Below are 15,014 nucleotides of genomic sequence, written 5' to 3'. Positions count from 1 at the left end.
TGTCCGGGCAGTGTAGGGGGCAGTGTTGAGGGGTTGTTTAGGGGCAGTGCAGGGGCAGTGTATGGGCAATGTAGGGGGCAGTGTAGGGGCAATGTAGGGCGTAGTGTCGGGGGTAGTGTGTGGGCAGTGTAGGGGGTAGTGTAGGGGGTAGTGTCGGGGGTAGTGTATGGGCAGTGTAGGTGCAGTGTAAGGTGTAGTGTTACAAAGCAACTATAACTCCAGCCTTACAGCAGTGTCAGAATTTAGAACCCATACAGATGTGATCCTTCTTCTCTATTTATTCTGCAGCAAAACATAAGACTTTCATTCTGTTTTTATTTTTAACTTTCTGCCCCCTAGTGGACAGGAGTTTATTTCAAATACACACTTCAATATCACAGAAATGTCCCAGGTGCGCTCCCAGAATAACAAAGAAAGATTTGAAATTAAAGATCCAAGTTTAACATAGAGTTTTTTTCATTTTATTTTCTAATGTAAGCCATCAAAGTTAAAATGAGCATTCCTCTTAGTTTCAGCTCTAAAAGCTCAAAACGTACAACTTCATTACTTCATTACATGGATAAGAAAAGGATATGTGAGTGTCTAAATTTGATTATGTATATTTCAGTGCTAACCCAAGAAACAGTTTCATTTTGATCAAACTCACAAGCAAACACAAGAATTATTCATTTCAATTATTTTTTATGATTAATGTCCAGTGTTTTTTTTTTTTTTTTGTCAAACCAGCATTCACATTTTTCCTGGTTTTTATTTTTAGTCAGCTCAGGCAGTTAGAGCTCACCAATGCCAAAAACACAACGAAATACTCTCTTCTACTTCTTATTCTTCTAGCTTTCATGTTCTTCACCCTTTTTCTTCTCAACAGTTCTCTCCATTCTTCACCTCTTCTTCTTCAGTGGTTGTGCCCATAAACTCCCTGCAGCTGAGTCACTGTGAAGGCAGTTTGTATGTTCATATTTCTGGAAGCTTGCGTCATTGGAGGACTTTATTATTTTTCTTCAGGATGGAATTCACATGTGAAGGGTTTGTATTTTGTTCTCATGCCATTTCTACAGCCTGGCTCACTGCGGCACTGAGACACTCCACCATGTCTCCAACATCACCAGCCATGTTTAAGTCCTTTTTCAGTTCACAGTTAAGTTCCTGTTCAGCCACCACGCCGTTCATGCACTCATTTCGATCTACTGGGCCATCTACAGGAGCATCTCCCGTCACCTGCTCCTGACACACCCCATTTTCTTTAGCTACAGCTGGTGAAGGTTCTTCTGCTGATACAGTGCTTTCACATTCTCCATTTTCCAGCTTCTCCTCCATAAGCCTGCAAGGTTCTGCAGATAAGATTTCGTTGGCCAAGGTGGATTCTGAAATGACAATCTCAGGAATGGGTTCCTCAGCATCTGCAACAGATTCAGGTTTAGCTTCTGGTTCTGGAGCAGAAGGTGCTACTGAAACTGGGTCAGACTCATGAAGAAGTTCAGAAACCTCTAGTTTTGTGTCTAGTTCCAAAACCTCTGAAGCTTTTGTGATCTCAGCTGGTACTTGTGTACCTTTCATGGCATTTAAAACCTCCTGGACAGCTTCCTGTACTACTTGTTCAGCTGCAAGTTCCTCTTGAGCAGTTTCAGGTTCTTCTTGTGCAATTACAGACTCATTTGGTGTGGTTCCAAGCTGCTCTGGGGCAGCTATAGGCTCCACGGAGCAAACTGATGTTTCCTCAAGAGCTGCTTGATCTGTAGATTTCTCTGAAACACTTACAACCACCTCAGAGACAGCTATACTCTCTACTGGTGCAGGTAATTGTTCTTGTGAGGTAGGAACAGCCTCTGCTGGGGCAGCTATAGGTTCTGCAGATAAGATTTCCTCAGAGACAGCTACAACCTCTACTGGTGGTTCCTCAGGTCCAACAGCTTGTACATGTGGAGGAGTTTCCTCTGGTACAGGTTCCTGTGGGGCACTGGTGATTTCTACAGGCACCAATGGTTCCTCTGGGGCAGCTGCTGATTCATTTGATGCAGCGTCAACCCCTACTGGAACAGAAACAGTCTGTTCTTGTACAGCTGATGGTTCCTCTGGTGCAGCTGTGGGCTCCACCAGGGCAGCAACAGTCTCTGCTGAAGCAGGTGCAGGTTCCTTTGGGGCAGCCACAGACTCTACTGGCATAGAAGCAGTTTCAACTGGAGCTGGTGGCTCCTCTGGTTCATATGTGGAGACTACAGCCTCCACCGAGGCAGAAACAGCCTCTTCAGGTACAACTGGTGGTTCCTCTAGAGCAGCTTGCACTGAGGCAGCAACTGTTTGATTTGTTGCTGATTCTTCAGAGGCAGGTGTAGGTTTCTCTGGGGCAGCTACCCTTTCTTCTAAGGTAGCAGCAGGTTCCACAGTAGCAGCTACTGGTTCTTCAGAAGCAGGAACCAATTCCACAGGGATAGCTGCTGGTTCTTTAGAGACAGGTGCAGGTTCTGCAGTGGCAGCTGCTGATTCTTCAGAGACAGGTGCATGTTCCACTGGAGCAGCTGTTGCTTCTTCTGAGGCAGGAGCAGATGCCACATGGGCAGCTACTGGTTCTTCAGAGACAAGTGCACGTTCTGCAGTGGCAGCTGCTGGTTCTTCAAAGACAGGTGCAGGTTCTGCAGTGGTAGCTGTTGGTTCTTCAGTGGCAGGTGCAGGTTCCACAGGGGCAACTCTTGGTTCTTCTGAAGCAGGAGCAGATGCCACAAGGGCAGCTACTGGTTCTTCAGAGACAGGTGCAGGTTCCACAGGGGCAGCTGCTAGTTTTTCTGAGGCAGGTGAGTGTTGCTCTGGGGCAGCTGCCAGTTCTGAGGCAGGTGTAGATTTCTCTGGGGCAAGTGCAGGTTCCACAGAGGCAGCTACTTGGTCTACTGTGGCAGGTGCAGGTTCCTCTGGGGCAGGTGTAGGTTGCTCTGGGGCAGCTGCTGTTTTTTCTGAGTTTGTTGTGGGCTCCTCTTTTGCAGATGCAGGTTCCTCTGGGGCAGGTGCTACTTCCTGTGGAGCAGAAGCAGCTTCAACTGTGGCAGCAGCCTCCACAGGCTTTTCCTTCACTTCTTCCTCATTTGGTGAGACAGGCTGCTTGATTGGAGCTTCTGATTGAGGTTCTGAAGGAGCTGCAGCACTTTGGGCCACTTGCTCTATTTTGACCTCTGCAGCTCCATGCTGGTTTGCTTCAGGAGCTTCAGATTTGTGCTCCACTGAAGCTGTAGCTACCACAGTACTCTCATCTTTTTTCTCTTTTGGGTCACTAACATCGTATCCCTTCTTCTTCTTGCTCAGCTTACCTCCCATAATGTGACCTGCAAAACCACGAAAGTTGATTTTAGGTGATTAAATCAGTGGATGACGTATTTCTTCAACATGATTCTGCATGCATGTCTTCTTGTTTATCACACTAGATATGAATGAATGAATTAATTGGGGAATCAGTTTCAGGATGAAAATCCAATTAACTGTGGAAAATATTCTCATCTTACATGTTGCTCTTGCATTTGTGCAAATTTGCATATCAGGAGACTCATGACTGCGAACCTTTGAGCTTCAAATCGTAGAATTGTTGAGTTTGTGTTCGGATTACGCCGTCACTTTTAAATCATGACTTTATTTCAATTACACACCATTTTAATGAACACTTTGTGAAACGCAGGTGCTTCAAATTATTGACTTGAAACAAACAGGTACAAAATAAAGAAATACTCCTTCAGTTTAGGACAAAAGTAATGGTACCCTATACAAAGTTGGAGGAGAGTGAGAGAGAGAGAGAGAGAGAGAGAGAGAGAGAGAGAGAGACAGAGTTAGCTGATGCACTGCAGTGGTTGAGCCGCATTACTTTAGCGTGTGTCGTGCTGAGGAGACGCTCATTCGGTGTTTTGTGGTCGTTTTGTTTTTCAGCTCTCTCTGAGTTTTGCCTTTTTTGGACTTTTGTGGGTGTGGCTAAATGTAAATGTGAACACACTTAGTAATTTACAGCTGAGTGGAATTTATCAACATGTTCGCACACGCACATGCACGTGCGCACACACACACACACACACACACACACACAAATTGAATTAAGAAACTCAACCACAGTTTGTAAATGTGGCAGGACTTTTTTTAGGTCGGTTTGACCAAGAAAACAAGACACACAACTGAGAGGTTTGATCAATGACGCCTGTTGTTTTCGGTGAACTCTTATGGACTGTTTACTCTCATTTCAAAACTGTTGACCTGCCACACGTGAAGGAGATTTTAACAGTAAATGTGCATCACACTGTGTGCAATCACATCAGCTGTGTAACCCGTTTAGCAACCAGGACAACTGCTGAGTGTGGTGTGGACAGGACAGAGAGTCGGTGGCTTCAGAAAACAAAACTTCTATTTTACAAAAGAAACTGTCTGAAATCACAGTGCACTCTGGGTAGGCTGTGCCCCGGAGTCGTTCTAACGGACAGTTCTTGAGCTAATCCAGTAATGAGAGTAAATGCAGATTTGACCCAGGAAAAGCACTGAGGGCAATTCATCAAGGGTGCATTAAAACCGGGACTGGAACAGAGGATTAATTAACCATGATGGAAGTGAAAACTGATAAAAGCACACACTGTGTGCGGCTGCCAGCTTCGCCTGCACTGTGTCGCCTTTTAAAGGGCATTCACTTTATTCACCATGGCTAACTCTGCCAAAAGGAGAACGTTTGAATGCAGTCCAAAAGCTGCGGGAGACGAGGACGAATGAAAGACAAATGGCTGCTGGATGGAAACTTCACATGGTTCTTGTCTGGAGTCTGGAATGTTGAGTAAGTTGTACACCAACAAGCTGCCTGGTTCCTTACGCACAATATTTACGTTTAAAGTTAGAATTTTCAGTGTCTCTCTCATGAGAAGGACACAAACTGGGTGATAAATAAGGAGAGAATTTAACCTCAGTGTCGTGGGAAAATATGAGCTGGTTTACTGCCATGAGAGAAACACAAACAGAGAATGATCTGCTCATACAGACGGGATGAATGTGCTGCGTTCCTGCTGCGCCCAGCTCGAGTGCTGTAGTGCTGCTGTTAGTGTGTTCATGTCGCTCTGATAGGAGCCATGCGACATTCATGGACGACTGGCTGAGCTCAGTGCAGCGGAGAGATAAGGGCGGAGAAAACGGCTGATTAGATAACACACAACTGCACACTGCAGCTCTGCTATACATTACACACAACACAAAATCCTGAAATGATATAATCGGATTATTTAATCTGCTCAGACTTTATACACAATGATGCACTAAAACTAAAAAATTGTGTTTGGGGTTAAAAAGGAATGTGAACAGTGCATTCTTCCAACACTCAGCTTTCACTTTATAGAAAATTAAAAGACCTAATGGACTCCTCCTGTAAAAAAAAGCAAATGGAGTCCTGAGTGTGAACATGCTGACTGAGTGTGCATTCGTACTGAACATCCAGATCCAGAGATTTTAAATAAACCTTTCTGCACTCGGTGTGATATCTGCAGCAGGGAGACTCTACAGCAGGAATGGCCCAAAGTGCTGCTGCACTGGTGCATGCATTAATGGATGCGCAGTCATGCACCAGTCGAACGCAAACATCGATCCACATGCTGAGCTCAGCAGTGCGCTGGGTTTTATTCCCGCTCAGGACTCTCTGGGACAGTCGCGAGTTCAGTCTCAATTATATCCACATGAACATTTCAGGACGTTGGTTAATGTCAGGAAATAAACTAAATGTGTCTGAGATTCATAAAAGAATTACATACATGAAGGTGTGTCGTGTTCAATTAATTACAGTAAACTGATCCTAACAGGAACAAGGCGCTCACTCATTCCTGATTCAGGAGAGATTCACTTCTTTCATATTACTCAGTGTGATATTAACTATGGTGTTTTTGTTACTACAAGGTCACCATGAGTATGCTGTACTTTTACCCTGTGATCTCACACACACACACACACACACACACACGGAACACCAGAACTGACCCTTACAGCACCACCAGGAACCAGATTTATTGCACTGACATCCAGCTGGAATGAGCTGCACAGTGTGAGAATAACCCCGTGTGTTTAATCAGTCATGGATGGACAGTTAGCTGACAGTAAAATGTCCACTCAAGGGCAAAATAAACAGAGTGGAAACAGTCCAGAGTTCTGAGTGTTTCATTACGGCTGTTCTTCAGCGCAACACATTTCTGGAAAGGCAGAAATATTTAAACAAAATCACTCATACATTTATACACCGCTCTAACAACCAGGTTTGTTCTGGACAGCCATCTTCTTTCTCTTTTCCCAGAGGAATTCTTCTCTTTCTTCAGTTACTCAGAGGCTCCAACTCAATTATGGGATCGCGTCGTGTACTGCCGTGTGGTCTGTTCGCATGATACAGGTGTCGTCGATCATCAGGGAACTGTCTGACTGCTATTAAATGTCTCCTGAGTCTTTGGACTCGCTACTGAATACGGGACGTCTGCACTTCAGCGACAGTGACTCCGCCGTATTTGTTGAGGAGATCTCGTGAGGGTATTGTTCTTATATAAGGAGAGTGCGTGAGAAAAAACAAAATCACATCAAATGGCTTCAAATCGACAAAATAACCACAAAGTTTCTTCATGATTTTTCGAACCTTAATCCCACCCCACGCACACGTAGCGTAACGTTCGATCTTACTGTCTCTAAAGTGCACGCTCGCCCTGAATACGGCGGAAGTCTGAGAATTTGGACACAGTCTTCAATTAAACGATCACAAAATATGAGAATATAACAAAGCAAAAATATTTTTCCACTGAGGGTGACGAGGTGACCGATGTCATCATCACGTGTCACCGCATTTATTTTATAGGTTTTACACAAGCTTCATAATTTATCAACATATCGATCATTAATTTGACTTTGGCTAATTTTCTGTATTTTTTATCAGAATGTTTTTGATTCATTTTTTTATTGATCTGTTATTGATTGGTTTCTACAAATCGCTTTAGTTCCATTTGCTTCTCTCACATTCTGCATTTTGTCAAAATAACGCAGTCTAATCTGTGACTTTATGTTTAGATTAAAAAGATTTCCAGTGATTTATATCACTCTGCTAGCGAGGATTTAGCTATTTGTGCTATGTATGCTATTTGTGCTATTTATGCTATTTGTGCTATTTATGCTATTTGTGCTATTTATGCTATTTGTGCTATTTATGCTATTTGTGCTATTTATGCTATTTGTGCTATTTATGCTATTTGTGCTATTTATGCTAACCCTAGCTTCAGCGCGCTCAATTAAATGAATCACTGGCTTCCTTCACACAGTGATTTATAAATAAAACGTTAAATCGACCAAAAATACAAAGGAGTGAATTAATTCACAGCAGTAAATTAGTAGTAAAATAAAATTCGTTTGCTGAAGGAAAAAGCTAAAACGAGGCTGAAGGCGTTGCCATGGCGACTCGGACTGAGGCGTTTCCTCGGTAACGCGAAATCCACATAAATCTCGCGAGAATAGGAGCTGAGAGCCGTGAACGCGCACAGCAGCCTGTACAGCGGGCACGAGCTTCAACAATGAAGTTTAAAATGACAGCATGAGAGAAGAATTTTAACGAAATAAAACTTTATAAAACACACAGTTCGCTCTGGGGAAGGTGAAGGTAGGAGCTCATGGGACCGGTCTAAATTTTACAAAATAATAAATAAATAAATAAATAAATAAATAAATAAATGGAAAATAGATAGATAGATAGATAGATAGATAGATAGATAGATAGATAGATAGATAGATAGATAGATAGATAGATAAGACTTGCAAATTGTGTATAATGGAAATATATAAAGAACTTTGAAAGCGTTAGAGACAGAGAGCACGTGCTCAAGAGAACCTGCTGCTGTGGAACCCTGGAGCTCCGGGCAGGACAGACGGACCCTCCCTCTCCACCTCCTCACACAAAGACTCACAGCTTCATACAAATACAGCTTTATACAAAACTCACTCTCATGCATGCACGCGTGTGTGTGTGTGTGTGTGTGTGTGTGTGTGTGTGTGTGTGTGTGTGTGTGTGTGAGAGAGAGAGAGAGATGCAGATTGGAGTAGAACAGATCTGGAGAGAACAAAGAAGCTGAGTGGTGAGGAACTGGTTCTCTGATCACTCCCTCTCCATGACAACTGTGTGTGTGTGTGTGTGTGTGTGTGTGTGTGTGTGTGTGTGTGTGTGTGTGTAGACGGTGACCCACCAGTGTGTTGACGTTGACCCTCAGTAATCCAAATGAGTGATGAAGACGATGAACACAGCTGCTCTCTCTGTCTGTCTCTCTGTCTGTCTGTCTCTGAGCTTCCTCTCTGCAAGCCTCGTCCTCTTAAAGCCTCACCACACTGTGAGACATGTGGCTATACAGTGCTGACCCACCCCTTACTGCCCCTCCCTACACCCTCCCCCTCGCTCCCTACAGCTTTCCTCCCATATTTATCAAATCTTTCTCCTTGTACAGCCTCTATCTGTGGGGAGAGAGAGAGAGAGAGAGAGAGAGAGAGGATAAAGGAGTGAACACAGAAGGAAATCAAACTGTTTTTTCAGCAAGTCTTCTGAAGAACCTTTAAAGTTTCTCTGTAGAGATCGACATTTAACAAACAAAGAAGTCCTTTACACACACACGAGCTTGTACTTCTGTCTTTGTGGGGACTCTCGTTGACATAATACACTCCCTCACCCCTAACCCTAACTCCACCCCTAACCCTAACTCCACCCCTAACCCTAACTCCACCCCTAACCCTAATTCCACCCCTAACCCTAACTCCACCCCTAACCCTAACTCCACCCCTAACCCTACCTTTCACCTCATTCTAACCCAGTCCCTAAAACTGAGTCTTCTCCCTCAAACAGTCCTTTGAAGAAGTGAGGACCAGAGAAAATGTCTCACTTCACAAAAATGTCCTCAGTCTGTTAGTAAAAAATATATTCTGGTCTTTAATATGTGGCAAGTATGCTTCACACACACACACACACACACACACAGTGTTAATGTTGCTTTGCCCTTGCATGTGACTTGACCGTCTGGGGTTAATGGACAACACACACACTCTACAGTCCGTGTGTGTGTGTGTGTGTGTGTGTGAGAGAGAGAGAGAGAGAGAGAGAGAGAGAGAGTAAATAAGGGTGTGTTTAATCCAAAACAAGTCCATTTTTCACCTGAAGAATCAGTGACATTTATATTCGAGTCATATTTCACTGTACATCTGTTCCAATGAACATCCAGTTTATTCTCTCTCTCTCTCTCTCACACACACACACACACACACACACACACACACACACACACACACACACACGAGTTTGCACACTGACCCACAAAAGAGGCGGGGCTTGTAGTAGAAAATGTGAAACACACATGACACTGTTAGTGCAGTGGGCGTGGCCACTCTGACATCATCACTCCAGAAGGGTGAATGTTCGTCTTGGTTCTGACTGTGATTTCAGATCCCTGTGGACAGTGGAGTTAGAGATTTCACCCCACAGCACTGATGGGTTCTGGACTCTGATTGGTCAGAAGGTGTTGATTAATTCTCTCTAACAGCAGCTCGGACAGTCGTGCAGGTTTACATTAATGCACGGGTTCTAATAGTTATGGTTTCCACAGTAACAGCTCATTCACAGAGGTGCGTCCAGCAGAGCTTCACTGATGATAAACAGGTGAAAATAACATCCCTCATCAGTGACCCTGTGTGAGGAGAAATGTGTTTCTGACTGTAATGGAAGGAAGGAGTCTCCAGTTTCAGCACTTTATTACAGTCAGAGCTGCAGCTGGAGCTTCAACCATCAAACATTTATTCATGAAGATGTTATACACTGACTCCTGCACTGGGGAGAGACTGTCCAGGATTCTTCTGACACTGGAGGGAGAACTCTCTCTCTCTCTCTCTCTCTCTCTCTCACACACACACAGATCAATAAAAAACCTTTATTCGTCACATGCACACTTCAAGCACAGTGAAATTCATCCTCTGCATGTAACCCATCTGAAGCAGTGAACACACACACACACACCCAGAGCAGTGGGCAGCCACACCAGAGCGCCCGGGGAGCAGTCAGGGGTTCGGTACCTCGCTCAAGGGCACCTCAGCCCAAGGCTGCCCCACGTTAACCTAACCTGCATGTCTTTGGACTGTGGGGGAAACCGGAGCACCCGGAGGAAACCCACGCGGACACGGGGAGAACATGCAAACTCCACACAGAAAGCCCCTCGCCGGCCACGGGGCTCGAACCCGGACCTTCTTGCTGTGAGGCGACAGCGCTAACCACTACACCACCGTGCTGCCTCACCACCTGTCATTATCAATACACTCTTATGCCGCTTTTCCACTACAAACGCGGCTGACCCGTGCCGTGCTGAGTCGAGCTGAGTCGAGCTGAGCGGGGCTGTTGGAGTTGCATTTCGACTACAACCGCGCTGAACCGTGCTGGCTGGAAGTGGGTGGACACATTGGGTGGAGTTAGCGAAAGTGGGTGGACGTCACGTGATGTCGTTAAGCAGCGCAAACAGTGACATCAGTGACAGTGGCGGAACAAGTCAGAGCCGGGCCGGGGGCGGGGCAAATGACCGGGCACTTTATTAAAGCTTATCATAACATCGTTTTAGGCTACAAAATGTCCGCAACTGCGGTGTTTACCAATTTCAACACTACCGGGTGCAACTATGTTATTTAGTACATCAAGTCCTTCAAACGAACATGTAACTCAGAAACAAAAAACATTAGGATACTGTACATGGCTCATAATAAAACATCAATAGCCTATACTGCGCACATTATTTGAAGGGCATACGAATGAGCGCTCAGAGGTTGCAACGGTGACAGGAAGAGGCAGAAATAAAAGGAGGGCGGTGCAAACCTCACTGAATGCACTGTGTTTACCAATTTCAACACTACGGGGTGCAACTATGTTATTTAGTACATTAAGTCCTTCAAACGAACATGTAACTCAGAAACAAAAAAACATTCGGCGACATACTGTACATGGCTCATAATAAAACATCAATAGCCTACTGCGCGCATTATTTGAAGGGCATACGACGAGCCTTGCGCTCCGCGAACTCGTCCACGATGCTCTGTATGTCACTGATTCAGTGAGCTTTTAAGCGGTAGTCTCACGACCCGGATAGTAAACAATAAACATGGAGGACATGGAGTCGTTAGTGTTGCTGGTCTTGGTGCTGTGGCTTGTTGTCACCGACAACGCCAACAGATACTGGCAAGAGCGTATAGATGAGGCGAGGCGCATAAGGCTTCAGAAATTCTCGTAATTCGTAATTCTTCTTCTTCCGGGTTTGCGGTGTTTACAGATCCCAGCGCGCTTGCGGGGCGTGTGTGGGCATGTGAGGACACTCCTCCTCACCAATCAGTGCACAGGGGAGTGTCTGCTCACGCCCCCAACCTCAGTCAGCACGGTTTGGCTCGCTTCAGCCCCACTCCAAAACGGTGCGAGTTTTAGGGGCTAAGCAGGGCTGAAACGAGCTGAGTCGTGCCGGTTTTTGGTAGTCGAAACGCGAGCCGTGTCGGGCTGAAGTGAGCTGAAGCGAGCTGAAGTGAGCTGAAAAAGGGTAGTGGAAAAGGGCCATTAGTGTGTTAATAATAATAATAATAATAATAATTTATAGTTTGCAGGCTGTATGAATATTTGATCGCCTGCACATCACAAAGATGAACCATAAAACGATATCTATTTGTTTTATAGTTTAAATGAGACTTGAACACAAAACAGTCTACACTCATCACTTGTTGTTGTTGAGCTGTGTCTGTGCCTCTTTAATAATAATAATAATAATAATAATAATAATAATAATAATAATAATAATGTCAGTTATTAAACAGTAATTAAGGTTTTACTGAAGTTTAACTGCTGTTCAACAATAATTTAAGTTATTTATTAAGTTATAAATCACATATTGAATAATGTGGGGCGGCACGGTGGTGTAGTGGTTAGCGCTGTCGCCTCACAGCAAGAAGGTCCGGGTTCGAGCCCTGGGGCCGGCGAGGGCCTTTCTGTGTGGAGTTTGCATGTTCTCCCCGTGTCCGCGTGGGTTTCCTCCGGGTGCTCCGGTTTCCCCCACAGTCCAAAGACATGCAGGTTAGGTTAACTGGTGACTCTAAATTGAGCGTAGGTGTGAATGTGAGTGTGAATGGTTGTCTGTGTCTATGTGTCAGCCCTGTGATGACCTGGCGACTTGTCCAGGGTGAACCCCGCCTTTCGCCCGTAGTCAGCTGGGATAGGATCCAGCTCGCCTGCGACCCTGTAGAACAGGATAAAGCGGCTACAGATAATGAGATGAAGTGAGATGAGATTAAAGGTCTGATGACACGAACATGACTCTATGCAATTTCTTAAATAAACTATACAACATGGCAAACATGTTAGATTTCTGTTATAATTACGTGAAAAGAAGCTGTTGTTACGTGAATATCCAACTTTTAATTGCACAGCGCAAGAAAACTGGGTCCGTGGCTCGCGGCCATGCTGTGACGTCAGCGGAAGAACACGCTGCGGTTCACTGGCTGTTCTACTCAATGGAAATGGCGCATGAAAACGCCGGTGAACTCTCTAGTGCTAGCTCTTCCTCTGAACAAAAGAACAACCAAATACTGGTACTTTAAGCAGTGATCATGATGGCATGATTTTATCTGATTTTAAATAAATGAGATTGATAATAATGTGAATGTTCACAACTAGTACATACAAACTCTGCAGCTTCTGATTCAGCAGCTGCGTCACACTCCGCAAAAACATCAGCAAGAACCTACAATATAAATGGAAATGCAATACACTAAGCTCAAATGACTTTTGGAAAGTATAATTTCTACATTTTTTCTACATATTCTTGAAGTCGGTCATCGGGGTACTTCCTACCGTTCCCTAACAACGCATGGCAAAGGGTAAAGTGTAGTGTTGCTACGAGTACTTGCTAAAGCCTCCGGTGGAAGATCCTCGATGTGCTGATAAGACATACAGTTCTATAGAACACACAAGTGTCACGATAATCACAAAACAGATTCAAATTGTTAAAATACCTAATTTTTAAGCAATCATGTGTTGATCTCTTCCGAATAGAATCTATGATAGCCTACCCTCTTTACCCTTTGCCTCTCGTTGCTAGGCGGCAGTTACATGAAAGCCGCAAGCTTTCACAAGCAAATACATGACTGATATCACGCCGACTTTATGATTACATTTATGATTATCATGAATGTGTACTCTATGATGTGTACTCTGAGCGCTCTGGAGTGAGTGGCTTCCAAGATGGCCGCGCAGACCGCATGGTTACTATTTTTAGCATCATGTCAGAGCACTCTATAGCTCTACGTACCTTTATCTTATGTCGTTTCTCAACACATGTTCTGACAGGAGGACTGTGTTTGGAGGAGTCGGCTTGTCCCAGGCGACTGCTGGATCCGGCATAGCTACTAGTAGACCCCCTCCGGAATACTGTAGGCACTGCTGATGGTAGTAACACACGTTTGTGCTGAACTGAACACCCAAGAGATTCCTTTAAGCTGGGAAGGGTGTCAAAACAATCCAAATCGAAGTGTTCAGAGCACAGGACGGATGTTGGTGAGGGCTCCCACTTGTCACGAGTGCGCCTGACTTGCTTCACCCACTTCGCATGCAGCTCGGGATCTCTGGGAAACTTGAATAAACTTACCCCATCCTTGTGGGTTTTGGAGCAAAAGCCGGCAACACAACGCGAAGGCATAATAACTATATATATATATATTATAATAATGTATAATAATGTATAATAATGTATAATAATACTAATAATGATAAACTGAACACCTGCCGCATCAACAACAAACTGGTAAGTGAGGAGGAAGGTTCTTTCGCTGACGTCATATAGCTCCTCCTCCTCCTCCTCCGTCTCCTGGGTGCTGCAGCCCCGTCAAATTTGTCCAAATAGCCGCGTTTTTTATCATAACTTGTAAAATAGGCGCCTTCGTGAATTAATATATGGATCATCGGGAATTACTTTTTATATTATAAAACATCGCCAAAGATGTCAAAAACGTGTCATCAGCACTTTAATGTGCGCGCGCGGAGGAGAATCTATGCTTGTATACATGGCTCCCTCTATTGGCAGAAAAACGAATGTACAAGCTTATTATTATTATTATTATTATTATTAGTGTGTGTGTGTGTGTGTGTGTGTGTGTTTGATGTACATTTGCTTTGTAGCTGCTGAGTGTTGACTGTGTGAATGATCTGCTTCTTCTCTCCATCTTTCTGTAGCTCTCTCTGCTTTCTTTCCTCTTTCACTTTTTTCTTCTTTTCCCCTCTACTCACTCACTCTCTCTCTCTCTCTCTCTCTCTCCTCTTTATGTGAGAGACAGGTGAATTTTTTTCTCACACTCTGAATGGAGACAGTCTCTCTCTCTCTCTCTCTCTCTCTCTCTCGATGCAGCAGGAAATTAATGAACACAACCCGCACACCATATGGACTCGGACACACAGCCCCGCCCACTGCTATCCCAGCTGCCCCGCCCTACACCTGTGTGTGTGGCAGACGGACAGCAGCAGTGTGATCAGTGTTATTATCCCAGCAGGAGGGTTTTATTTTCACACGCCGTAGAATGAAGCAGTGGCTTAACTCCAGTGTTTTTACACTGAACACAATTTCAACACGCTGGAGAAATGAGTGGCTCAGAGGGAACTGAACCCTGCAAGGGAGACATGTGGGAACTCATCAACTGAAGCCACTGAAGCTCTTGCGTTCAAATGTCAGCACTGTCCAGGTGTCTTTACCCTTGATGGAATCCCTTCATCCTCCACTGCTCAGCTGTACAGATGAGATAAACGAAGCCGGCTCTGGGGGAGGGTGTGTGTTCAATGCCGGAAGTGGAAATGTAGAGATGATTTACTGAACTCAAGAGTGAAGAGGATCAGTCAGATGAGTTTCTGCTGCAGTACCGCGCCTCAAGCAGCAGGGGGCAGCAGTACCTTGGTGTGGTTGAGTAACAGGAAAATCACTGAACTGCTGCGGGACAACATCCTGCTTCACTGACACACA

At 44.7% G+C, this 15,014-nt stretch overlaps 1 protein-coding gene across 1 annotated transcript; it reads right to left on the bottom strand.

The window, feature by feature from the left end:
* Nucleotides 1–445: 445 nt before the first annotated feature.
* Nucleotides 446–8,347, bottom strand: si:dkey-56m19.5 (calphotin). The gene is made up of 2 exons (XM_060911875.1): nt 8,196–8,347; nt 446–3,308 (listed from the first exon to the last, which is right to left on the bottom strand). Exon 2 carries the CDS (start codon nt 3,298–3,300, stop codon nt 1,039–1,041), a length of 2,262 nt encoding a protein of 753 aa, XP_060767858.1. The 5' UTR covers nt 3,301–3,308; nt 8,196–8,347; the 3' UTR covers nt 446–1,038.
* Nucleotides 8,348–15,014: the final 6,667 nt, after the last annotated feature.

This window comes from Neoarius graeffei, chromosome 27 (genome assembly GCF_027579695.1).
Source record: "Neoarius graeffei isolate fNeoGra1 chromosome 27, fNeoGra1.pri, whole genome shotgun sequence".
Taxonomy (NCBI): domain Eukaryota; kingdom Metazoa; phylum Chordata; class Actinopteri; order Siluriformes; family Ariidae; genus Neoarius; species Neoarius graeffei.
The sequence above is the reverse complement of the archived record's forward strand: the minus strand, read 5'-3'. Positions and strand labels throughout refer to the sequence as shown.